Genomic DNA, 26,979 nt, shown 5'->3' with positions numbered 1-26,979 from the left:
CTAAATACTATCTTGCAAACCTTGTCTGTAGTATGTATGCTTGGTTGTGATCCTAATCCATTACATTACTAATTAAACTCTGATTTTGACCTTGTCTGGTTTGAGAGTTCAGTTCACTCATGGTCCCTGGGTCCCCAGGTTCAGTTAAACAAGAAAAAACGACAGGGCCTAAGAGAAGCATGCCTACATCTAGACCCCAAATTACTGATTTTTCAAATGGAAACTGCTTTGACCGCAAAGTCGAGAGAGGAGGAATTTTGTCCCAGCTGTTAGTCTGTGTGATGTTACATTCAGTATTTAGGGAAAGCTGTGTGATTTCCAATTAAAGGTCTTGTTGAAAGGTGGCCAGGGAATTACAGGGAAGGAAAGGTGAAACTACTTCCCAGCAACCACTGGGGCTTTCTGGTTGGAGCTGAACTCCATTGACTGGGAGGGAGACAAGGTTCTAGGAGGGGGAATTCAAATTCTCAAAACCCTTCTGCTTGTGTTACAGTAAGTTCAGCCATGCTTTGCTCCCAGCCTGATTGTAGGGTACTGGTGAATTTCTCTCTTTGCTCAATCAGTACTTTTAGGAATATAAGCCAGAGGGATAAGCGTTGGTAATCTATTTTGGGACTTGCTGTCTTAAACCTCACTTCAGACCTTGTCCAATCAATCATTGAACTCTTACTGTGGGTAGGGAATGTGTCTGTTTATCATTGTATATTTCACACAGTAATACTCTCTGTGAGCCTTTATTATACTATTGACTGTTTGGGAGAATACTCCTTCTCCAACTGAAATGTTTAAAGTCAATCAGTCCATAGCAAGCTTGTTGTAGGCCGGGAACATGTCTACCAATTCTGTTGTATTGTACTTTCCCAAGTGCTTAGCACATCCTCCGCATATAGTAAGTACTCAATAAATACCACTGATTCATTGTTTTCTCCTCCCTTATTCGAGGTCCAGCGGGCCCAGAATATTACCTCCTCCTCCCATCAGCCATTGGCAAACTCTGCCCTGAAGAAGAAGCTCCAGCACACCAGGGAACAGGTTTGCCAACTCTGTTGTATTATACTCTCCCACTGCCTTAATACAATGATTAGTCCTAGAACCATGTGGAGCCTGAAAATGACTCCTTCAGTGGTGATGGACTGCAACCTTTTGCAGGGAACAGGGTTTTTTCCCATTTTTTTTGGTTTTGTTAATTGTTTGGAATTCATTATCTCCTCCTCTCTCTAATTCTCTCCTTAGGATTTTGCTGCCGTTTCCCTCACCCACTCATTCCCTTTCCAACAGTGAACCTTCTTTGGGCCAGTGTCCAAATCTCAATATTTTCCTCCTACTTTTCCCAGAGTTCAGCAGAGTGATCTTTTAACCAATTCAAATAATAAATTATATACAGGAAGGAAATATTTTAAAAGACAGAGAGTAGAGAAACATATAAACAGTGATGGAGAGAGAGAGCGATAAGCGACAAGGACAGAAACAAAGACAGACATAGGAGCAGGAGCGACAGACACCCAATCGTATATTCAATCATATCGAGTGCTTACTGTGTGCAGAGCAGTCAATACACAGTCAATTATTTATTGCCATTGTTCTTGTCTGTCTGCCTCCCCCGATTAGACTGTAAGCCCGTCAAAGGGCAGGGACTGTCTCTGTTACAAATCTGTTACCGCTCCTGTTACCAGAACAGGATTTTCCTGTTACCAGAAGCAGCGTGGCGCAGTGGAAAGAGCACGGGCTTTGGAGTCAGGGCTCATGAGTTCAAATCCCAGCTCTGCCACTTGTCAGCTGTGTGACTGTGGGCAAGTCACTTAACTTCTCTGTGCCTCAGTTCCCTCATCTGTAAAATGGGGATTAAGACTGTGAGCCCCACGTGGGACAACCTGATTCCCCTGTGTTTACCCCAGCGCTTAGAACAGTGCTCTGCACATAGTAAGCGCTTAACAAATACCAACATTATTATTATTATTATTACCAATTTGTACATTCCAAGCGCTTAGTACAGTGCTCTGCACATAGTAAGTGCTCAATAAATACTATTGAATAATAATGATGATATTGGTTAAGTGCTTATCATGTGTCAAACACTGATCTAAATGCTGGGGTAGATACAAGCTAATCAGGTTGGACACAATCCCTTTCCCACAAAGGACTCACAGTCCCATTTTACAGAGGCGGGAACTGAAGTACGGAGAAGTGAAGTAATAATGTTGGTATGTGTTAAGCGCTTACTATGTGCAGAGCACTGTTCTAAGCGCTGGGGGAGATACAGGGTAATCAGGTCATCCCACGTGAGGCTCACAGTTAATCCCCATTTTACAGATGAGGTAACTGAGGCACAGAGAAGTTAAGTGACTTGCCCACAGTCACACAGCTGACAAGTGGCAGAGCCAGGAGTCGAACTCATGACCTCTGACTCCGAAGCCCAGGCTCTTTCCACTGAACCACGCTGCAATAAAAGTCCTCAGTTCCCTGCTCTAACGCACACTGATTGCCTACTGCCACGGTTGCCTGGGCCAGATTTCCAGCTGAGGCCAGGGAAAGCCATTCTCTGTTGCTAGCAGTGATATAAACTCCAGGGAGCTGGAAAATATAGCAGCTGGGATTGGATGCTTCTTATTGCTTCCCGTTCAGCAGATTCTAGATTCTCCAAGTTATCATCTCTACTGATGTAGCTGCCCTGGATTAAGGTAGGACTTTTGCTGGTGACATTGGCATTCTAAAGGAATAGAAATGGTATTTAATGAGGGCCAACTAGGTATAGCACACCCCGAACTAAGCAAGCACCTGGGAGAGGTTAACAGAAGCGAGAGACGTGCTTGTCGTGAGCTTACACTCTAATAGGGGAGATGGACATAGAAGTATTTGCAAATGATATAATTGTTGAATAAATAATTAACTGTACAACTGATTAGACACATGTACAAATGCAGAAGAAGTTCAGAAATAAGTGCAAGAGGTGGCTGTCACGCTGAATTTGGGAAATGGGACCTGTGACCTTTGGCTATTTGATATTTGCCCCTCAGCACCTATGTATACATTTTTAAGTTACCTATTATAAATGATTTATTTATACAAATGTCTATCACCTCCTATAGACTGTAAGCTTGTTTCAGCAGGGAACATGACTACCAACTCTGTTACACTGTACTCTATTCTATCACAAGATGAGTGGTGGTGGTGGTGACCAAAGGGGGCTTACTTAAAAGGTGGGAGAAGTTGGATTAGTCCCAACTTGGCATGTTATTACAGTGCTCTGCACACAGTAAGCACTCAGTAAATATGAATGAATGTATGGGGGAAAGTACCTCACTGGATTTTGAAACCTGGGGCCTGGCCCAGTGACCGAACCCGACTCAAAGGGAGCCTTGGGACTTGTCTCAAGTTATTTTGAGCAGAGAGGGGAGGTGGTCTGGTTGCTCACACGTACTGAATGTGGGAGTGGAAAGAGAGTGAGGAGTATGGGATGGTTCCAAGGTTGTGGCAGGCCTCTGTGGGCTGGCATCTGCTGATAAAGGGAAGTAATATGTCGGTTAATGAAGCAGCATGGCCTAGTGGCAAGAGCACAGACTTGGGAGTCAGAGGATGTGGGTTCTAATCCAGGCTCTGCCACTTGTCTGATGTGATCTTGGGGAAGTCACTTCTCTGTGCCTCAGTTACCTCATCTGTAAAATGGAGGATTAAGACTGTGAGCCCCAAGTGGGACAGGGGCTGTGTCCAACCTGATTACCATGTCTCTATCCCAGTGCTTAGAACAGTGCTTGGCACATACTAAGCACTTAATGAATGCCATAATTATTATTATCCAACAGACCACCACTCTCCCTACCTTCAATACCATCTACTGACCTCCCTGACCCAGCCCTCACTTGTTCGACTCCCTCTCCCTTCTGTTTCGCCCTTGTCCTTGGATTTTCCCAATTAATTCAACCCACCCTCTGCCCCACAGCACTTATACACACACCTGCAATTTCTTGATTTATATTAATGACTGTTTCCCCCTCCCCTTGTGGGCAAGGAAATTGTCTCCAACTCTCTCCCAAGCCTTTAGTACAGTGCTCTGCACACAGTAAGCGTTCAATCAATGTGAGGAGGGTTTGGATGGGGAAGGCAAGAAGAAGCATGGCCTAGTGGAAAGAGCATGGGTCCAGGAGTCAGAAGACCTGCGTTCTAATTCCGACTCTGCCAATTTGTTCTGCCGATTGCTTGCTGTGTGATCTTGGGGAACTCACTTAAATTTCTCTGTGCCACAGTTTCTTTATCTGTTAAATGGAAATTTAATACCTGTTCTTCTTCCTACTTAAGTCTGTGAGTCCCATGAGAGATAGAGATTGTGTCCAACCTAAATGAACTGCACTTACCCCAGTGTTTAGAAAAATGTTTGACACACAGTAAACGCTCAACTAGTACCATAAAACAAACAAAATGAAGTCCGGTTTAGATATAGTAAATTGGAGGGGCTGATGGACATCTAAGTGGACATGTCCTGGAGGCAAGAGGAGATGTGGGATTCCAGGTTAATCGAGAGATCTGAACTGGAGAAGTCATTTTGGAAGTTGCCACTTCCATTAGAATATAATTTGTATATATTCGTATTGGTTACTTTGGGAAAGCAGTATCACCTAGTGAATAGTCAGACCTGGGTTCTAATCCCAGCTCTGCCACTTATCTGCTATGTGACCTCGGGCAAGTCAATTAACTTCTCTGAGCCTCAGTTTTTTCATCTGTAAAATGGGGATCAAATCTTACTCTGTCCTACTTTGACTGTCTCATGTCAGTGTCCAACTTGATTTTCTTGTATCACCCCAGCACTTAGTACAGTGTATGAACATAGTAAGTGTTTAACAAGTACTATTATGAGTAATATTAATATTAGTAGCTGTAGTATTGTATTTTTCCCTCTTTCCCTAATAAACTAAGCCTCTTGAAGTCTAGGTTTTGTACTTCCTTTGTATGTCTCTGCTTAAAATGAACTCGCAATAAATACTATTGACTGATCAGTTTTCATTTCAAAGCTCCTCAACCACTCAAGGCTGCAGATATTGGTCTGATAATAATAATAATTAATAATTATGGCATTTAAGTGCTTACTATTTGCTAGACACTGTATTAAGTGCTGGGGTGGCTGCAAGCATATCGAGTTGGACACAGTCTCTTGACCCACATGGGGCTCACAGTCTTAATCTCCATTTTACAGATGAAATAACTGAGGCACAGAGAAGTGAAGTGACTTGCCCTAGCTCACACAGCAGACAAGTGGCAGAGCTGGGATTAGAACTCCATGACCTTCCGACTCCCAGGTCCGTGTTCTATGCACTATGCCACGGTGTTTCTCTGTATATACACCTCAGAGGTTATAGCACAGAGAGACTACCTTCCCTCCCATACTCTGCAACCAGGAAGCGCTCAATAATTACCACTGATTGAGAGCAAACCTGCCAGTAAGTGAGCACATGGGCTTTTAAGAAGATTGCAGAAGCAGAGAGGAAGGAAGACTGAGATAAGAGTGAAGTCTGAGATAAAAATATCAGATAAGAAAGCAGATTTGAGGGACAGAGTAAGGGCTTAACAAATACTACAGTGACTTGACATTGTCAGGAAACACCACCTCATCAGCAACAATCCCCTGACAGTGACATTCACTCAACAGCTTGATTCATGAAATGTTCCTTTATCGGAAATTAGTTTTCATTTTACAGCCCCCAAAACACTCGCCCTCCACCTGTCTGTGTACCTCTTAAGCCCTTTGATTCTCACCCCAGGCCCACAGTACTTAATATAAGCTCATCTCTAGACTGTAAACTCGTTTTGGGCAGAGAATGTGTCTGTTGTTATATTATTCTCCCCCAAGCGCTTAGTACAGTGCTTTGCACATGGTAAGCACTCAGTAAATTTATATTACTAATGAATGAAATCCTTGACTCTACTATTTCCCTTAGCTGTAATTGATTTTAATTGTCTCCCCCTCTAGACTGTCAACTCCTTGTGGGCAAGGAACGTTATTCTCCCAAGGACTTAGCATAGAGCTCTGCATGCACATAGTAAGCAATCAATAAATACCACTGATTGATTGATAAGGTCCCAGATACTCAAACTATAGTCTTGTTCTTTTGCAGGCATGAAATATTTGGCTTTAGAGAAACGCATTAATTTTAAATCCTGTAAATAACAACTGTAATGATGAGTCCTTTTAGTCTTCATATTGACCTCTTAAAACAAGCGATATCTGTTCTGTGAAATGTGACATCAGAAACTGAACACGACAGTACCTTGAAACATGCTCTATAGCATCTTGGAAGAATACCAACTTAACTTCTTTAGAATTTATCAAATTAAAATCATCAAGGTAGTCCTGTAGCACTGCTGCGATCTTTCCCATGTCAGTCAGATCTTCATATATTCGATCGCCTCTATCTGCTCCCATCTACAGGATGATTCACAGGAAAAGAATTGAAAAAGAGGGTCAGGGTTTGAGAGACACACCGAGGTGATAAATTATTTTCGCTAGGGATCCTAACTGTACGGGATATGTTCCACATCTAGGGATGTGTCTAGATCATGGGGTTGTATCGTAGGGAGTACCAAGAGCGGATGCTGATGATGACAAGCATCGATTGGCTGAGGGAACAAATTGGCAGCCCAGCAACCGATGAGAGGCCATGGGGGATTTGTGCTCGCGTGACTGTGTTGGAGGCGGGGGGTAACTGGACAAAATCTACAAGAGGCCAGTTTTATAGGCACACGTGTTCAGTGCCTAGAGCCATGGACATTCATTCAATCATATTTACTGAGCGCTTTCTGTGTGCAGAGCATGTGTTGGGAACTCCTGTGAGGGAGTAGTAGATACTAAACCACTTGGACCAGGACGAGCTGCCGTTTGGGTGTTTTCTACGCTACATGCTGAGAAGCAATGTGGTCTAGTGGAAAGAGCATGGGCTTGGGAGTCAGAGGATCTGGGTTCTAATCCTGGCTTTGCCACTTTCCTGCTGAAACTCATTTGATTTCTCGGTCCCTAGGTAATCTCATCTGCAAAATAAGGATTAAATCCTGTTCTCCCTTCTGCTTAAATTGTAAGACCCATGTGGGACCTGATTATCTTGTATCTACCTCAGTGCTCAGCACAGTGCCTGGCACATAGCAAGCACTTACCAAATACTCATCTTCCTGCAGAAATGCTCTGGGCATGTCACTCCCCTTCTTAAAAACCTCCAGTGGTTGCTTATCAACCTCTGCTCAAAACAAAAGCTCCTCACTCTAGGCTTCTAGGCTATCCATCACCTTGCCCTTTCCTACCTCTCCTCCCTTCTCTCTTTCTACTGCCCACCCCGTGCTCCGCTCCTCTGCTGCCCACCTCCTCACCGTCCCTCGGTCTTGCCTATCCCACCGTCGACCCCTGGGCCACGTCCCCCCGCGGTCCTGGAACGCCCTCCCTCTTCACCTCTGACAATCTAATTCTCTTCCTTTCTTCAAATCCCTACTTAAAGCTCACCTCCTCCAAGAGGCCTTCCCAGACTGAGCTCCCCCCTTTTTTCCCTCTGCTCCCTCTACCCCCCCAACCTCTCCGCAGCTAAACCCTCTTCTCCCCCCTTTCCCTCTCCTCCCCCCTCCCGTCCCACCCCCTCAGCACTGTACTCGTCCGCTCAACTGTATATATCTTCATCACCCTATTTATTTTGTTTAATGAGATGTACATCACCCTGATTCTATTTATTTGCCATTGTTTTTATGAGAGGTTCTTCCCCTTGATTTTATTTATTGCCTTTGTTCTTGTCTGCCTGTCACCCCTGATTAGACTGTAAGCCCGTCAAAGGGCAGGGACTGTCTCTATCTGTTGCCGATTTGTGCATTCCAAGTGCTCAGTACAGTGCTCTGCACATAGTAAGCGCTCAATAAATACTATTGAATGAATGAATGAATATACCACAGTTATTCTTATTATTATACTCCTCCATAGAGTGGTAGCAATTAGCATACTGCTGCAATTAGAATGTCCTGGAAATGAGAAGCAGGGTAGCCTCATGGACAGAGTATGGACTAGGGAGATAAAGAACCTGTGTTCTAATCCCAGCTCTCCACTTGCCTGGTTTGTGACCTTGGGCAACTCACTTCTCAGTGCTTCAGTTTCCTCATCTGTAAAATGGAAATTTAATACCTATTCTTCTTCCCACTTAGACTGTGAGCCCCAAATAGAACAGCGACTGTGTCCCACTGGATTGTCTTGTAACCCAGCATTTAGAACAGTGCTTGACACCTAGCTACCACTCATCAAATACCACAATTATTATTATTTGGCAGGCATTCCTTGCAGATATCCTTCACTGGACTGTGGGGGACCCTACAACTCAAGGGATCTTTCTCTAGGGGTAGTTCCACAATGGAAAAAAAAGGGAAAATAAATTACTTTTTCCAACCTGGGTTTATTTCCCCCACTGAGTATTTGGCTTTGGGCTAACAACATTGTCATCTGAATAAACACCATGATCAAATGTTGCAGTTATTTGGTTGGTTTTTTTTAGTGGATACTTGATGTCTTATTTTGGCTAGAGAGTGGCAACACAAAGACACACTTCTGGATAATGTTTGGACAATGTTTCTGGTAGCCTGGCATAGAGAGTCAACAACCAGAGAATCTTCTCGGGGCTGAATTAGGTTTTTAAACTATAGAGCCCACACACCAATCTTGAAATCTTCTCAGGATTCTGCAGGACACCTGAGGTAACTTGCTCTGGCCTAGAGTCCCAAGAGCAGAAGGAGCAGTGAAGACTGGCACTCTGGTTAGGCTACACCACTCTCTCCTTCTCCATGATGATGATGATTATATTTAAGAGCTGAGTATGTGCCGAGCACCATTCTATACACTGGGATAGATACAAGTTAATCATATCGGACACAGTCTCTGTCCCTCATGGGCCTCACAGTCTAAGTAAGAGGGAGCAGGAGACTGTATGAGATGATCATAGGAGATGAAACCTAGAATTTCCCTGCCTGCAGCGGTTCCAGAGCAAATGGCAAATAGGAAATGGATGACTATGCAAGTTTGGGCCATAACTTATATTTTAAAAATGGTAATATGAGTAAGCAATAAGTTCTACTGGCTAAAAAAGTGTATACTTACCAGTCAGATCAATAAATAGAAGTAATTCATGAACACCAAGAGATAATCTTTCCTGACACTAGCCATCTGCAGAGCGTGGCCTCCAGAGGTTGAAAAGAATATAGGAAACTGGAAGATGATGGAGGCCAGATTCCATGTGACAGTGAATAATAATAATAATAATGATGATAATAGTATTTGTTAAGCGCTTACTATGTGCTAGGCACTGTACTAAGCATTGGGATCAGTACAAGCAATTGGCATCCTAAAGAAGGTGAGGGCACCACAGTGGCATATAGAACTTCCATAGCTTAATTATTTCATGTTTGAAATATAAAAATGATAATTGTGGTATTTAAGAGCTTACTATGTGCCAGACACTATACTAAGCACTGGGGTGGATTCAAGCAAATTGGGTTAGACACAGTCCCTGTCCCACCCGGGGACACCGTCTCAATCTCCATTTTACAGCTGAGGTAACTGAGGCACAGAGAAGTGAAGTGACTCGTCCAAGGTCACACAGCAAACAAGTGGCAGAGATGGGATTAGAACCCATGACCTTCTGACTTCTAGGCCCATGTTCATGTGTGCCCATGCCCGAGTTTGGCCATGTAATTCAGACTACCTTAATGGATTTCATTCAGATACACTCATCCCATTTGAACCCAGGTCCTGCTGACTCCCAGGCCAGTGTTCTATCCACTAGGCCATGCTGCTTCTGCTCAAGCCCTCCCTCCTTTCATCTTTGGAAGGCCAAATAACTCGATTAGATTATCTGAGATTAGCATATTTTGGACATATGACTAATTCTCACTAATTAGACACTTGAAGACATTAATGCTAGGAAAAGCCCAGGGAAAACGAGGAAGAGGCAGACCAGCAGCTAGATGGAGACCATAACAGTGACAATGGAAGAACCATTAGAAAGGTTGAGGATTATGGCAGAGGACAGGATGTTCTGGAGAAAGTATAACCATGGAGTGGCTATGAATCGTAAACTTGACAGCATTTAATAACAGTAATAATAATAAACATTCATCTCCTAAGCACAGTCTAGAATTTATGACTTTGAATATGTAATGCAGGGGGAAATTGCATTTACATTTTTTATTCCTGACCTTACTATTTCATTCTTGAAATTCCAGTGGAAAAAATGATCTAAATTATATGTCATTTCAAACTAAATTGTTATCAAATTAATACAGCATATACTTACTTTAATATAATCTCCAAAAATGATGGGTTTAGTCACAAAATATTCTGGTTCAACTGAGATTCCAAAATGTTTACCTACAAATGAAGATCTGAAATGATGTCTTTTCCAATGTGCACAATATAATTAGACAGAGTATTTAAAGCATATCAGATACCCTTCAAAACATCCACATTTTATTTGCCTGAACATCAAATTATATAGAAAGATATGCTCTCTGTGCCCATTTAAATTCAATCTGCAAAGTGGTTCCACAGACTCAACCCTCTGGGATTGTATCTGTCCTTGAAAGGAAGAAACATTCCACTCCAAGAATACTCAGTTCTGGCTGTAGATCCAAGAACCTTAATCCTCTTGACTACCCGTCTCCTCCCTTGGTTCACTATTTACAACTGGGGAATTTAAGTTTCTCTTAGCTCTGAGAAGAGAAAATCCAACTCCCTGAAATTGAGTGCAATACTTTTCATTGATTAAACACAAACATTTTCATTTAAAAATAATAATTAGGCCTTTAGTTCATGGACTATGGATTCTCCACCATCAAACAGGAACTCTTGACCGTCAGCTTTTAAGACACTCAATCATCTCTCTCCCCACTTCTTATCCTCACTCTTCTTCCACTATAACCCAGCCCACACACTTACTGTGCCACACCTCTCTCATGCCATCAACCTCTTAGTAATAATAATAATTGTGGTAATAATTATGTGCCAGGCACTCTACTAAGTGCTGGTGTGGATACAAGCTAATTGGGTTGTACAGTCCCTTTCCCACCTGGGGCTCACAGTCTTAATCCCCATTTCACAAATGCGGGAACTGAAGCATAGAGAAGTTAAGTGACTTGCCCAAGTTCACACAGCAGACAAGTGGTGGAACCAGAATTGGAACCCAGATCCTGCTGACTCTCAGGCCCATGTTCCATCCACTAGGCGATGCTACTTCTGCTCAAGCTTTCTCTCCCGCTTGGAACTCCCTCCCTCTTCACATTCAGCAGGATCACCATTCTCCCCATCTTCAAAACCCTACTAAAAATTACATCTCCTCCACTCTTCCACTCCAGCGACCTCTTCTCTGTGCACTTACGCACTGAGTTTTCACCCCTCTAAACACTTAGGTCCGTGCCCTAGCTCCTTGCCCCCCAGCACTCAAGCACATATCTTTATTATTATTATTATTGTTATTATGGTATTTGTTAAGTGCTTACTATGTAACAGGCTCTATCCTAAGCGCTGGGGTGGATGCTAGGGGCAGACTCCTAGCAAATCTAGGAGTCCTGCATGGAGTTCACAGTCTCAATTTCCATTTTACAGATGAGTAACTGAGGCACAGAGAAGTAAAGTGACTTGCCCAAGGCCACCCAGCAGACAAGTGGGGGAGCCGGGATAAGAACCCATGACCTTGTAACTTCTAGGCCCATGCTCTATCCAAAGATGCAGTGGTACAGTAGTTTTCCCCATAGGGTGGCAAGTTCCAGGCAGACCTGTCCCATGTTGAACACTTCTTTTACCAACCTTGTTCCCGGACTTGAATGACCTTCCCTCCCTGCCTCCCTCCATCCCCCCCAACAATCAAAAAAAAATTCTTACTGGCCATTTCCGATAACATAGTGTGAAAATATTCCTTATCTTCATTGTTGATTAGCCGATCATGGAAGACTCTTTGGCATTCATGGCAAAATAGCCTAAATATCTGAGTTTTATTTCTTATAGCTCCTGAGTCACATTGGAGGATGCCTGATATAAAAAGTAAACAAAACACAACAAAACCCCAAAATCCCTCCCTTGATGGAGCAGTTCATTTATTCAATTATTCAATTATTCTCATTGCCCTGGGCCCACCCCCCTCAGGGGGGGTCTCACCGACCTCCTTCTTTGACCCCGTCAGTCTTCCATCTAGCTACTTCTGGACTAAAAATGGCCTGGGCAGTAACAAGGATGGAAAGTCAGAGGAATAAAAGGGGTTAGGGATGGTGAAAAGAAGGCAAGGGAGATTTCCATTTTCCTAGTTCCCCCTCAGCCTTAACTTGACATGGAGTATGACACATGTAATTACAAAGGTCAGGAGTATCTAGAGATAGAAATATTGAGAAAGGGAGAATTAGGTGGCTAGGGTGATATGACAAGAGAGATCCGGCAAACTAAGTAAGCATTTAAAATATTGTAAGTCAGAAAAGTCAGCCAGAAACACTTTAATTGTGGTATTTGCTCAGTGCTCATCATGTGTCAAGCACTGTTCTCTGTGCTGGGGTAGAAATAAATTAATCAGGTCAAATATAATCCCCATCCCACAGGGAACTCCCAGTTTAAGTAGGACTGTAGAATGGAAATAAAATGGAATTCCAGTTGTTTTACAGCAAATACTAATGGGGAAACTATACTTCAAAAGCAGACAATTATGATGCAAAACACATTTCTTAGTTTGTGCAGCTCTTTTTTTTCTTAGTCTTATTGAATTTTAGTGCACCTCCCTACCTATAATGCATTTTAGTGTCTTCCCCCTAGACTGTAAGCTCCTTGAGAGCTATTAAACTTATTGTATTCTCCCAAGAACTTATTTTAGTGCTGCACGGAGTAAGTGCTCAATAAATACTTTTGCTTGAAATGGAATGGTGTGTTCTTTCAGATAATGATCCCGTTTCTCGGGCCCAAGGGTCAAAGAGTGGAGGAAAGCCTTCCATTCTTTATGTTGAGACGGAAAATGCATTTCCACCATGTTCTCTACAGTACCTTGCACACACTTCGATAAGTCTCGTAAATTAAACACGTAATGAGATTTTGCGGGCGTTGGGAGGAGATCGATGCTCATTCTGTCATAAATATCAACTGCGGCATCCACAATACTTTGTGCGGTTTGCCTTACAGCTGAAGTAAAATCAAGCAAGAATCCATTTAAGATCGCCTGAAACCAGAAAAAAAATATATAAACCAGAGGAGGACATGAATGAAATGTACTTTATCATAAAATAATTATTTCAATCTTTTAGAGTTCAGGTTTTCTGAGGTCTTGCTCAGAGGTAGATTGAGGTTTTTTGTTTGGAGGGGTGGGGGTTTAGTGATTAGAATACTCTTCTGCAAAAAAAACCCAAAAGATCCACTTAAAAATACTCTTAAGTAAATATAGTAACTGTAAAGCATTACGTAACTTCTGGAAGAAATACTTTTACAAAACAAATCATATTCCAGGAAAAAAAACAATTTTAAAAGCTTCTTGGCAGGTTGGCTCTGGAGCTCAAATGTGTTTGGTTTTAAAATTTTTGTTTCACAGCTCCAGTTAGTAAATATGACAACCAGAGAAACCGAGGCAGATTGAGACGCAGGACACTGCCATTGCTGTCCTGTTTCATCATTTGGCAGCTTCTCAAGTATCATTCTTAGATGTTTAAAGTTTATTTTTAGAACGAATATACAATGGAAAGCAATTCCAAAAGAGACCCATGAGAGGGTATGCAATGGATCCCCTCTGCTCAACTGCTTCTGGCCTCATTCCCTTAAGGGATGTCTTTCGAGCAGTGGAGTCAGTCGATGCCAACAAGCCACAGAACAAACCAGTGCAAACCTGGCTCTGGACTGCTCATCCTCCAAAATAAATAGCCTAAGGTGGACAGAATGTGAGTCAATGCCTCCTGTGAGCCCACCTGCAGAATTTTGCAGAATATATTTCAGATAGATACTTGGATAGAGCAAGGGTCTGGGAGTCAGAAGGACCTGGGTTCTAGTTCTGGCTCCAACACTTGTCTGCTGGGTGACCTTGGGCAAGTCACTTAACCTCTCTGGGCCTCAGTTCCCTCATCTGTAAAATGGGGATTATGACCGTGAACTCCATGTGGGCCATGGACTGTGGCCAACCTGATGAGCTTCTATCTACCCCAGGACTTAGAACAATGCCTGGCACTTAGTAAGCGTTAAATACCATAAAAAAACCCACAAGTATAGGTACACACAATCTCAGAGAATGGAGACCAAAACAGTCAAACTCAGCTGTTTAGATACAGATTATTCTATTTGTGCACTTTGCTTCAACTGCCCCTCCCGGCTGCTCCACCATTTGACCACTACAGGTGCTGCTAAGCAATCAGCCTAACCACTTGGCCATTAATCTTTGGTTGAGGAAGTGGAATAAGTTACAATTATTTCTCTGGATCAATCAATCAGTGGTATTTATTGAGTGTTTACCATGTGCAGAGTACTGGCCTAAATGCTTGCCACTGGATAATTACGGTGCCTTAAAAGTGTTTCTTCTGAGTACCCATTTTGTCATTCCACCATTTCACCCCACCTCAGGGTTTGGGTATGCTGCTCTTTTTCATTCTCCTCACATATCCCAACCAGCAAATGCGTGGTGGGGCGAACGCTGGTTCAGTGGTGGTGGTCAGATTGGGTTCTGTGAATTATTATCCACAGTGGCACCTTGCCACTTGAACCAGTGGGAAAAAGGATGGCTCTGGGAATCAGGAAACTTAGGTTCTCACTTGGTTGTTCAAGTAGGAGAATGCCTGCTAGCGTGAGTCCGTCAGGGAGTGAAGATTTCTGACTAAAGAACTGCCCAGGGTGTCTGTGAGGTGGACAGGCCCAGGAGAAACTCTAAAACAGCTGGCTAAGTTGGGCAACTGAGGCAACCGCCTGCGGGGTTGTGGCGCTACTCCCCAGCATTAGCGTGATGGCTGTTGCCGCTCTGACTTCAACTAGATGCTGTACAAAAGAAACCTCTGCATGTATTTCACAGTGTCCGGTGCCTCTGCCCGAAAATTGCTCGCAGTTACAGTGGCAGTGATGTTTTCTCAGTGTTCCTTATGCTGAGAAAGGACTTGTGAAGGCGATTAAGCAGCTCCCCTGTGCCTTCCTTGCAGACCTTAACTGGCATCCCATCAGATCCAGGAACTCTGCCATTCCTCAGGACTTCAACTACAGTGATGAGTTCTTCAACTGTTGGAACCAATGTGACTGTGCGGAAAATCATCTAGTAATTACCAACACCATTTTTTCACTGATCAAGTAGGTAGAAGATATACTTGGATGCATCCAGCATCCGAGTGGAAGCACCTTATTAGTAATGAATGATTGTGGCATTTGTTAAGCACTTAGGATGCATCAAACACTGTTCTCAGCTCTGGGGTAGATACTAATTAATCAAATTAATTACCATATTTTAGATGGTAGTTTCAAAACTAGGTGTCTAAATCAGGGCATTGAGATAAGCAGATTCATTTGTTTCCACTAGACTGTAAACTCATATGTCCAACTCTCTGGTATTTGTACTCTCCTAAACACATAGTACAGTGCTCTGCACACAGAAATTGCTCAAAAAATACCACCGATAGATAATATTAATAATAGCGATGGTATTTGTTAAGTGCTCACTATGTGCCAAGAACTGTTCTAAGAGCTGGGGTAGATACAAGATAGGTTGTCCCACGTAGGGCTCACAGTCTAAATCCCCATTTTACAGATGAGGTAACTGAGGCACAGAGAAGTTAAGTGACTTGCCCAAAGTCACACAGCTGGCAAGCGGCAGAGCCGGGATTAGAACCCATGACCTCTGACTGCCAAGCCCGGGCTCTTCCCACTAAGCCACGCTGTTTTGATTTGTAGAGTCTATTCTCTTTAAATCAGGTTTCTACTCACCTTAAAAATCTGTTTAAGGCTCTGCTCGGAGGGGGTGGGCAGGCACAGCATACTGAAGTGTCTAATGAAGCGGGGAGTCACTGGATTCCGACCCCCTCCAGGAGGGGCACAGGCTGCTGCAATCGTTACTTCCTACAGAAGGAGAAAAGCAATCAAATCAAACCCAGACGAAATCCAATCATTCAGCCACGTCGCTGCTCTTCCGTGCACATCTGGGCAGATGGTGGGCAGGAAGGGAGTTCCCGGGAGCTGCTCTCCTTGAGGCGAAGCAGTTTGGCTTAGTGGAGAGAGCACAGGCCCGGGAGTCAGAAGGACCTGAGTCCTAATCCCGGCTCTGCCATGTGTTTCTTATGTGATCTTGGGCAAGGCACTTCACTTCTCTGGGCCTCAGTTACCTCATTTGAAAAATGAGGGCTAAGAGAGTGAGCCCCATGTGGGACAGGGACTGTGTCCAATCTGATGAACTCATAGTATTTAGAACAGTGCTTGGAACATGGTAAGCACTTTAACAAGTACCATAATTATTACCATTGATCATGTCGACCCGCCCTGGGGCTGCCTGACCCTTGAGGGTCACAAAAGGTCCCAGAGCGGGTCACCAGGGTGAAGCCGACCCTGAGCACACACAAACGTTACCATGCAGAGAACTCCTGCACTGATTTTGCTTTTTAAATCCCTGTAATCCCCTTTCTTTTTGTGTATTTGGAAATGATCCATCAGTGCCAGAAATGATTTCCAGAAAGCCATAAAAAGTCTGCTTTCTGGGAGGTTGATTGGCCGTTAATTCTCCCTTGCAGTTTCTTGGTCCTGAAATCTTAGAACCATAGCTAATCCATCACTCCGGATGGAGAACTCCGTCATTGTTCTCATCATCATCCTCATCACCATCAATCATCATCAACTCTCCTTTGGCACTTGACCCCACCTGAGCAGGTGGAGGGTCCCTTCTGTAGGGCTAAAGTGCTGTCTCCCCTTCACAAATTCTCCTACCCACAATACTCACAAAATGTTGTAATCAGTAAGTGATATAGAGAATTTACTGTGTGCAGAGCCCTGTGTTAAGCACTTGGTGGAGTACGCTACAATAGAGTTAGTAGGCATTGTCTCTGACTTCAAGGAGCTTACAATCCAGTGGAGGAGTTTACAATCAACTGACTTTTTCCTTTAACCCCACCCCTCCTCCTTTTAATACCAATGATGATATGATTTCACTTGAAGAAAACCACCCACTAGATTCTGAACTGGCTTCCTCTTTGTCCCCTTCCACTCTCTCACTTCATTCTATTATCCCCTGTGCTAGCCTTGATTGCTTAGCCTAGGGAAGGTGCGGGTGGGGGGCTTATGGGGAAGCCCCTGGCCAACGTCTCCTGGCTAACACAGAGTGAAATACGCAGCTAGGACCCATTGATGGGTTTTCATCAGGGATGGGAGCTGGGATCTTGTTTAGCTTGTAAGGGAAAGGGACCGTGTCTAATTCTCAACCTCCAGTTCTCTCCCAGCACTTAGTACAGTTCTCTGCACACGGTAAATGCTTAATCAGTATGACTACCTCTACTAATAGCTAATACTTTGTACAGTGGAAGTGTGAGTCTCACTCAACAATAGTGTACAGAACAGATCCAGCCAACCGGAGGTTAACTGATCAATCAGTGGCATTTACTGAGCACTTATTGGGTGCAGAGCACTCTACTAGGTGCTTGGGTACGGACATGTTTCCTGCCCACAATGAGCTTCAGTCGAGGGGGCGACAGACATTAATATAAATAAATAATTTAAGGATACGTACGTAAGTGGTGTGGGGCTGCGGGTGAGGTGAATGCCAAATGCCCAAAGGAACAGATCCAAATGTATAGACGACACAGAAAGGAGAAGGAGTCGAGGATAAGAGGGCTTATTTGGGAAAAGCCTCTTGGAGGAGATGTGATTTTAGAACGGTTTTGAAGGTGGGAAGCATGGGCGTCTGGGGTATGTGGAGGGGGAAGGCGTATCAGGCCAGAGGGAGGATGAGGGGAAAAGGGTCAGTGTTCAGATAGACGAGACTGGGGCAAAGTGAGCAAGCTGGTGTTACAGGAGCAAAGTGTGTGGGCTGGGCTATAGTAGGAGATAAGTGAAGTTAGGAGAGGGAAAGTTGATGGAGTGTTTTAAAGCCAATGGTAAGGAGTTTTTATTTGAAGGTTCTTGCGGAATGGGGAGAAGTGGACTGAACACTTTTTTAGAAAAATGAACCAGGCAGCAGGGTGAAGTTAGGACTGGAGTGAGAAGAGACAGGAGGCAGGGAAGTCAGAGAGGATGCAGGATAAGTGCTTGGATCACACTTTTCCTCAGTGAACCTCACCACGACCCAGTTCCTAACCCCGCCGTCTCAGCACAGCTACTCCTCACCCTTGGACAACACTCCCAATCACCAACTGCAGGTTCCGGACCACCCTTTCTTGACCCCGTCCCCAGAGTCGCCAGTCCAGTGGTCAAGCTCCTCCCCTCACTCTAACATCTCTGATTGGTCGGAGGGCATCTCGAGCCCACCCACGAGTATGTCTATTCTTCATTCCGCTGCTCGGCTCATCTTCCTGCAGAAACGATCTGGGCATGTCACTCCCCTTCTTAAACAACTCCAGTGGTTGCCTATCGACCTCTGCTCCAAACAAAAACTCCTCACTCTAGGCTTCAAGGCTCTCCATCACCTTGCCCCTTCCTACCTCTCCTCCCTTCTCTCTTTCTACCGCCCACCCCGCACGCTCCGCTCCTCCGCCGCCCACCTCCTCACCGTCCCTCGGTCTCGCCTATCCCGCCGTCGACCCCTGGGTCACGTCCTCCCGCGGTCCTGGAACGCCCTCCCTCCTCACCTCCGCCAAACCAATTCTCTTTCCCTCTTCAAAACCCTACTTAAAAATCACCTCCTCCAAGAGGCGTTCCCAGACTGAGCTCCTCGTCCCCCTCTACTCCCTCTGCCATCCCCCCTTTACCTCTCCGCAGCTAAAGCCTCATTTTCCCCTTTTCCCTCTGCTCCTCCACCTCTCCCTTCCCATCCCCACAGCACTGTACTCGTCTGCTCAACTGTATATATTTTCATTACCCTATCTATTTTGTTAATGAATTGTACATCGCCTTGATTCTATTTAGTTGCCATTGTTTTTACGAGATGTTCTTCCCCTTGACGCTGTTTAGTGCCATTGTTCTTGTCTGTCTGTCTCCCCCGATTAGACTGTAAGCCCATCAAACGGCAGGGGCCGTCTCTATCTGTTGCCGACTTGTTCATCCCAAGCGCTTAGTACAGTGCTCTGCACATAGTAAGCGCTCAATAAATACTAAATACTATTGAATGAACTTATGACCTCCTTTAACTGTTCCACTCTTTAAATCCCTTCTAAAGCCCCCACTGCTCCAACTCTAAGATGACTTTGCCAACTACTTCAGTGGTAAAAAAGATCAGGTGGGATCTTCCCAAAGATGGAGAGCATCTCCTCAGCACCCTAATCTTCTTCTTTCTCCTCCTTCTCAGCTATTTCTCAAAAGAAAGTCTTCCACTTCTTCTTTAGATCTACCTCCTCTCTGACTTTCTGAGTCCATCATTTCTCAGTTCTTGAGAAACCTTGTTCTCACTCTCCTTCCCTCCTTCACTTCTGTTTTCAAACTCTCACTGTCTGATGGTTCCTTCTCTTTTTCCTTCAAATATGCTCACGTGTTCCCCATTCCCAAAACCCCCCCAAACAAACCTGCCCTCAATCCTGAAGTTCCCTCTGGTTACCATCCCAAACTCCTGGGATGGGTAGCTTACATCTTTCCCTGTGCCTTCAAACATTCCAAAGCCTACTCTGGATACCCTTCCAGCTATCACTACTTCTCCCTGCTCCCATGACCATTCACTCTGTGCCTTCGCTTCTCCTCCATTTCTCTTCTTGATCATCTACACAGGTTTTTAGTCCCTTCGCTTTATGGAGAACGCACTCTTCGAGAAAAACCAATGACCTCCTTATAGCTAAATTGGACATATTTTTTTTTAATGGCATTTGTTAAAGGCTTGCTATGTGCCAGGCACATACAAGCTAATCAGGTAGGACACAGTCCCTGTCCCACATAGAACTCACATTCTTAATCCCCATTTTACAGATGAGGTAACTGAGGCACAGAGAAGTGAAGTGACTTGTCCAACACACAGCAGACAAGTGGAGGAGCCAGAATTAGAACCCAGGTCCTTCTGACTCCCAGGCCCGTGTTCTATCCACTAGGCTGCTTCCCAGATTCTTCTCTTTTCTAATTCTCAATCTCTTGGACCTCTCCCTCCTGCTTGAAACCCTCTGAGCTTGATTTTATTGAGTCTCATAAATTAGAAGTGGGACGTCATCCTTGCCCACAGGGACTTGGGAAGAGAATGTAATGACTCTGGGGTCAAGGGGAGAATGAGAGTTTCCCCTTCCCCATTCCCTGCCTGGTGCAATTCACGAGGCTTTGTGGACTTCTGATTAACATTCCATATCATAGAGAAGCAGTGTTGCTTAGTGGAGAGAGCCCGGGCCTGGGAATCAGAAGAACCTGGGTTCTAATCCCAGCTCTGCCCCTTGTCTGCTGTGTGACCTTGGACAAGTCGCTTCACTTTTCAGTGCCTCAGTTACCTCATCTGTAAAATGGGGATTAAGACTGCGAGCCCTACGTGGGATGGGGACTGTGTCCAACTGATTTGCTTGTATCCACTCCAGCACTAAGTACAGTGTCTGGCACATAATAAGCTATTAACAAATACCACAATTATTATTACAGTACATAACTGGTGAAATGCACACCTCACATGGTGCTCTTGCTACTACCAGGCTGACAAAGGGGCACCTGAAATGGGCAAGTGCCATCAGTGATCACCCTAGTTATAGAATCTGCAGTTGCCACCAAGGAAATCTTGGCATGATTTGGGCCAACTTCTGTCTTTTGAGACCCCGTGGGGCGTTTCTCTGATAGTGCCCTAGGACAGTTTGGTATCCGCTGTCTCGGGGTGGGCCCAGCCCAAAGAACTGTCTTCACTCCTTGAATCTGGAGGCCTGGCTTCCACTGGAATGCCAGAAGAACCTGTGAATTGTCTCGGAGCCCCTGACTGGCCTAGAGACCCTGAAGCAGCACAGTGTTTGAGGACTTGGTCCCTGTGGGCCCCCCAAGAACACTAGCAGGGCACTAAGAGATGAACTCAGGGATGGAATCCCCTGCCAGGTCACTGATCCTGCCCTCCCTCCTGAATGGAGCTGTCCCCAAAGGCCAGAGAGAGGAAAGTAGAGGCCCCAGAATTCCTGATTGGTTGTCCTCTGTAAGCTCCCTCTGGGGTGGAGGCAGGGAGGAGAAAGTTGTTGATTCTCCTCCAGTTATTTAAACAGAAGGAGTGTGGCCCAATGGATAGAGCACGGACCTGGGAATCAGAAGGAAAGGGGTTCTAATCCCAGCTCTGCCACTTGTCCGCCGTGTGACTATGGGCAAGTCACTAAACTTCTCTGTGCCTCAGTTACCTCAGCTGTAAAATGGGGATTAAGACGTGAAACCCATATGGGTCATGAGTTGTGTCCAGCCGGACTACTTTGTATCTATCCCAGCATTTAGGACAGTGCCTGGCATATGGAAAGTACTTAACAAATGTCATAAAACAAACAAACAGACATAAAACACGCTGGTGAAGCAGCGTGGCGCAGTGGAAAGAGCATGGGCTTTGGAGTCAGGGCTCATGAGTTCGAATCCCAGCTCTGCCATTTGTCAGCTGTGTGACTGTGGGCAAGTCACTTAACTTCTCTGTGCCCCAGTTCCCTCATCTGTAAAATGGGGATTAAGACTGTGAGCCCCACGTGGGACAACCTGATTCCCCTGTGTCTACCCCAGCGCTTAGAACAGTGCTCTGCACATAGTAAGCGCTTAACAAATACCAACATTATTAAACAAACAAAACCTGATGATGGGAGCCTAGATATTGGCTGATTCTGCTTTTTCCACCCATATGGGTGAGAGAATGAGGATTAATGTCAAGAGGTAAAATGTCAGAATGTACATTCAGAGACTGTAATTAGTGGTACCAAAGTCATAAAAATCATTTTGGCTGTAAAATGACCTGAATTTCCTTCCAGAAAAATTTATCTCTGTCATAGAATCCACCAAAATCTTGATATTGTCGAAGCAGCTCAATAGGTGGTTGAGACCCATATCGATCCAATTTAGGCATGTTTAAATCATCCACAAAAATAACAACTCTTTTGTTCCCTGGTGCTCCTAGGGGAAGAAAAACACATAACTTTCCTGAATTCTCATTTAATGCACATTGTTTACAAATTCATTTTAAAACTATCATTTAGTCACACATTAATGTTCATGGAACTTCTTTTAAGCCTGCACACTATCACACATAATCAGCTTTATTCTCCCCTTAAGGTCAGAATACAGGGACTTATGATGTAGACTGTCTAATTAGTGTGACTTTAGAAAAATACAAGAGAGTATGGGCTATTTGGGAACTGGCGGCTGGGGGTGAGTAGGTTAAAGAATCCTGGCTCTGCCACTTGTCTGCTGTGTGACCTTGGGCAAATCACTTTACTTCTCTGTGCCTCAGTTACCTCATCTGTAAAATGGGGATTGAGACTGTGAGCCCCATGTGGGGCAGGGACTGTGTCCAACCTGCTTTGCTTGTATCTACCCCACCGCTCAGTGCGGTGCCTGGCACATAGTATGCACTTAACAAATACTGTAATTATTATTAATCCCAGTCTCGGTCCTGGGGGAAAGGGGCAGGGCATTTCCTCACTAGCTGTTCCACAAGGAAGGGTAATTTCCTGGGGCCTTGGTGTGGAGCTAAAATGTTCATTCCTCTGGTAGAACTGAAGCTGAAACTCACACATGCCCTTCCAATTCCTCATCTTCCAAAGTCCTGTTGATTTTCTTTCCAATAAACCTGTAATCCTCCCGCTGTCCATGTCTGCCTATGAGGTGACAAACTCCCTACTGTCAAAGCTCACTGGCCATTAGGTAAACAATAATAATAATAATTGGGGCATTTATTAAGTGCTTTCTATGTGCCAAGGACTACTAAGCACTGGGGTGGATACAAGCAAATTGGGTTGGACACGGGGCTCACAGTCTTAATCTCCATTTTACAGTTAAGGTAACTGAGGTACAGAGAAGTAAAGTGACTTGCCCAAGGTCACAGAGCAGACAGGTGGTGGAGCTGGAATTAGAACCACATCCTCTTGACTCCCAGGCCCATGCTCTATCCACTAGGCCACTCTGCTTCTCTGACATTCCATTAGAATTTTTGTGAAATGCATATGACATGCATATGTATGGCATTCATTTAGAATTTTTTGTGTAAATACAGCAACATTTTGCAGAGCAGATGTGAGTTCCACACTAAGCAATTGTCTAAAATGTCTCTGCTGCTGTCAAGGGTACACGGTAATACTCTGTTTCTCAGCTGTAGACTGCACCTCCAACCCTGATCAGATATCTCACATGGCAGAGAGAGTGGGGATGATTCTGTGCAATCTATCACCAATTCTAGTAGAGGAAAGTAAATTGAAGGGGCAGAAGGTGGATCCCTTTCTGGATTTCTGCTGGCTAAGCTTGGCTGCCTCGGGGGCAGTAGAAGAGGAAGAGAGACCTAAGGCTGGGGTTGGTGTGTCAAGGACAATGGAGGTCCCAAGGTGTTAGGGAGCTGAATTTGATGAAAATATCTGGTCATGGACTTCTGTTACAAGGTAGGGAAGAATCGTCAGAGAGGGGCATAATAATGCAGGAGGAGAAGGGGCAAAATTTGGAGGTCTCTATGGGGAAAGAGGACAGTTTGGGGAGGGAGAGGATGTGGGTGAAGTGGCTAGATAAGAGGTCGTGGTCAGACAGTAGTAGTTCAGATTTGGTGGTCAGAAATGGCACAGTGTCTAGGAAAAATGAGGTCCAGGATAAGTCTAAAATGGTGTGAAGTTGACGAGGAGTGGGGCACGAGGGCTGAGTTGAGAAACATGGGGAAATGAGCCACCATGGGAGGGGATGGCAGGACCATTAGTGTAGATGTTGAAGTCACCGAGGATTGGTGCAAAAGATGGTAATTAAAGTAGGAAGGAGAGGAAAGTCATTAGATTCCCACAGGAATGGAGAGACTGGGTGGTAGATGATGGCAACTAGTAGCTGTAGTGGGTGAAAGAGGCCAGTGGTTTGGACTTCAAATGGAGGTGCGATATGGAGGAGGGAAGATAGTTCAAAAATGGGACTAGAGGGCTTGTCTCCTCCACTTTTCCTCAGATGCTTAGGGGAATGAGAGGAAGGGAATCCTCCAGAGGAATCCATTTCTCTCTATATCCAAAGTCCTTCTGAATGGCCCCAACTTCAGCAGACGTTCCCCAATTTAGCTAACCCTTCCTAAGTCACATCCATCCAATAGACATCCTTGCCCTTCGCACTTCTGCTCATTCTCAACATACACAAACTCGCTAAACAGCATGGTCTAGTGGAAAGAACATGAGCTTATGAGTAAGAGGCCCTGGTTTTAATCCCAGCTCTGCCATTTACTTGCTGTGTGACAATTAACTTCTCTGGGCCTCAGTTCCCTCATTTGCAAAATGGGAATTCAATACCTGCTCTTCCTTCTACTTAGACTGAAAGCCCATGTAGAACCATTCATTTATTCAGTAGTATTTATTGAGTGCTTACTATGTGCAGAGCACTGTACTAAGCGCTTGATTAACTTGTATCTACCCCAGCACTTAGTACAGTGCTTGACACACAGTATATTCTTAACGAATACCATAATTATTATTACTATATTATTATTTTAGATTGTAAACTTCCTGAGGGCAGGGACTATTTTCTCTTGCTCAACTGTCCTCTTTCAAATGCGTGGTACAGTGCCCTGGTTAGGCACACAGTAGATACTCAGTAATTATGATTGGTTGATGGATTGAATGAATGAGAGATCAGAAAGGGCATCAGTTTCAGTGATAATGAGGTGGAGTGAGCAGGCCAAGAAGTGGAATTTTTTCCCAATGGAGCAAGTGTCCCAGAGGCCATAGCGAAATGGAATTGTAGCGTGGGAGGGGTGTGTTGAGGGTATTAGGAAATTTAGGGGGCAGGGAGGGAAGAGAATGTGGGGAGCAGAGGGCAGAGTGGAAGAGGACAAAGGAAAGGGCTGGGTGTGGGTCTGTGTGTGTGTATGTGTGTTCTCAGCAACTGGGTGGCATTCATGAGGGCCGAAGGGCCATGGGCTGGTGGATGGATTTCCCCCAATGCCTTGGGGTATCACTGAAGGAATCCAGGCAGGAAAAGGAAGAGGGAGATGAGGCTAATCCAGGAACACCAACATGCCTGGTGAGTTGCTGACAATCAGGACTTCTAGACCAATCAATTAGGCTCACTTTCATGGAAAAATATTGTGGTTGCCTGACTGCATTCTAACTCTTTTCAGCTGTATCATGCTGAATTAATAATGATGGTATTTGTTAAGGGATTACCATGTGCCAAGCACTGTTCTAAGCACTGGGGTAGACACAAATTAATCACATTAGACACAGTTCCTGTCCCATGTGGGGCTCAGAGTCTAAGTAGGAGGGAGGACAGATATTGAATCCCCATTTTATGGATGAGGAAACTGAGACACAGAGAAGTTGAGTGGCTTGCCCAAGGTCACACAGCAACCACTTAGCAGAACTGGGATTAGAACCCAACTCCTTTGACTCCCAGGCCCTGTGCTCTTTCCACTAGCCAGGCAACTTCAAGATTGTCACAAAGCATTCTAAATATCCAATCTCCCTAAACCTATCTGGCTCATTACTTAGATTAAGACTAACGAGACTTCCTATCAATTTTTCAAGCTGTGATTATATTTCTTCTGTGCAGTCACAACCAGAAAATGTTATTTGATGCAGGTGAGAATGAGGAGGATGATGACAACAAAATAAAGTAGTGGTCTGCTAACAGTTAGAAGTCTAGTACCGGAATCATCTCATTTGAAATACCACTTTAGAGATGTAAATTAAGAAAAAATAGCTTAATTTGCTCCATGATTTCAGTTTTTATAATTCACTCATTTAACAAATGCTTATATTTAAAGAAGAGAATGATCAAATATAATTTCATCTACAGCTAACATTTTTACCTAGAATATTTTTTCGTTTCTTTTCAAGCTTAGACTCAATGATTTCTTGTGTTCTTGCAGATGATGTCTGAGCGGAGAAGTTTAAGTAAACAGGAACATAGGAAGCTTCATCTTGGATTCTATTCAGCAATCCTCTTGCAACAACAGACTTCAGATTTCAAAATTAAAAAAGAATGTTGATTGAACATGTAAATTATTACATGTTGATTATTCTGAACTTCCAGTTTAGGAGGATGTCACGATGAACCCACCCAAACTACCAAGCAAGGAAGAACCTCCCTATACTCTGTTTCCTAATTTTTTGAAGGCAGCTGAGATTCACTTTGCCACTACTGAAGTTTACTCCCTGCCAGTAGAGAGGTCAAGAAGGTTTTCCTCTTGGCTAAAAATCAGCAAAAAAAAAGTTTGATTCTGGGGAAATATTGAGGGGGCTTATGGAATTAGGGAGCACTAGTACAGAATTCCTACAGTATTTTTTTTCATGGATCTGATAACTTCCCTCTTCCACCCCACCTGACAGACACAATGCCCGATTAAGGAGAACCAGTCTACTGATAGATGACATAATATAATATTTGTATTAATAATGATAATGCCATATTGTATTATTGTAAACTAAAGAATTCAGGTAGAAGTTTAGAGAACCTTAAGGATGTGTTCTGGCCCATAGCTTCCTTGGCAGATTCTTAGAAACAGCCTGTCTGTAAAGCTAGGCTCTTCCACACTGGAGGAGGTCCAAGAGGGTAGGGAAGCCCTCGGATCTCTCACGGTGGCACTGTTAGGCTCTAGAAAAGTTCTTGAGTGACAACCTGGATTAGGCTCATTTAGGTAGATGCCTGTTGGCCTCCCAGAATCTTCTAGAGTCCCAGGGGCCTTCAGCCGCAAAGTTGCATGGCACGCCAAACTAGGGCTCAGATTGGGGATGGAGCAAGGACTGTCTTGAAAGCAGGCAATGAGGTAAATT

At 44.3% G+C, this 26,979-nt stretch overlaps 1 protein-coding gene and 1 long non-coding RNA gene across 3 annotated transcripts in view; one reads left to right on the top strand and one right to left on the bottom strand.

Annotated features, from left to right (window-relative positions):
- DNAH6 (dynein axonemal heavy chain 6) overlaps positions 1-26,979 on the bottom strand; it is a 204,081-nt gene that overhangs the window by 84,809 nt on the left and 92,293 nt on the right. For both annotated transcript variants that reach the window (XR_003762480.2, XM_029073942.2), the window contains exons 39-45: positions 26,016-26,163; positions 21,990-22,147; positions 15,917-16,048; positions 13,022-13,193; positions 11,882-12,028; positions 10,299-10,372; positions 6,258-6,412 (exon numbers count right to left, since the gene is read on the bottom strand). Coding sequence is in view for 1 of the 2 variants with exons in the window: in XM_029073942.2 (XP_028929775.1) it covers positions 6,258-6,412; positions 10,299-10,372; positions 11,882-12,028; positions 13,022-13,193; positions 15,917-16,048; positions 21,990-22,147; positions 26,016-26,163 (986 nt within the window). In the remaining variant the exon portion in view is untranslated. The remainder of the gene's footprint in view (positions 1-6,257; positions 6,413-10,298; positions 10,373-11,881; positions 12,029-13,021; positions 13,194-15,916; positions 16,049-21,989; positions 22,148-26,015; positions 26,164-26,979) is intronic.
- Positions 388-26,200, top strand: LOC114814722. Its single transcript, XR_003762481.2, has 4 exons — positions 388-492; positions 943-1,032; positions 15,142-15,286; positions 26,076-26,200. It is a non-coding gene; the product is annotated as an uncharacterized LOC114814722 (long non-coding RNA).

This window comes from Ornithorhynchus anatinus, chromosome 10, assembly GCF_004115215.2.
Source record: "Ornithorhynchus anatinus isolate Pmale09 chromosome 10, mOrnAna1.pri.v4, whole genome shotgun sequence".
Classification (NCBI taxonomy): domain Eukaryota; kingdom Metazoa; phylum Chordata; class Mammalia; order Monotremata; family Ornithorhynchidae; genus Ornithorhynchus; species Ornithorhynchus anatinus.
This window is presented reverse-complemented; position numbering and strand designations above follow the sequence as displayed.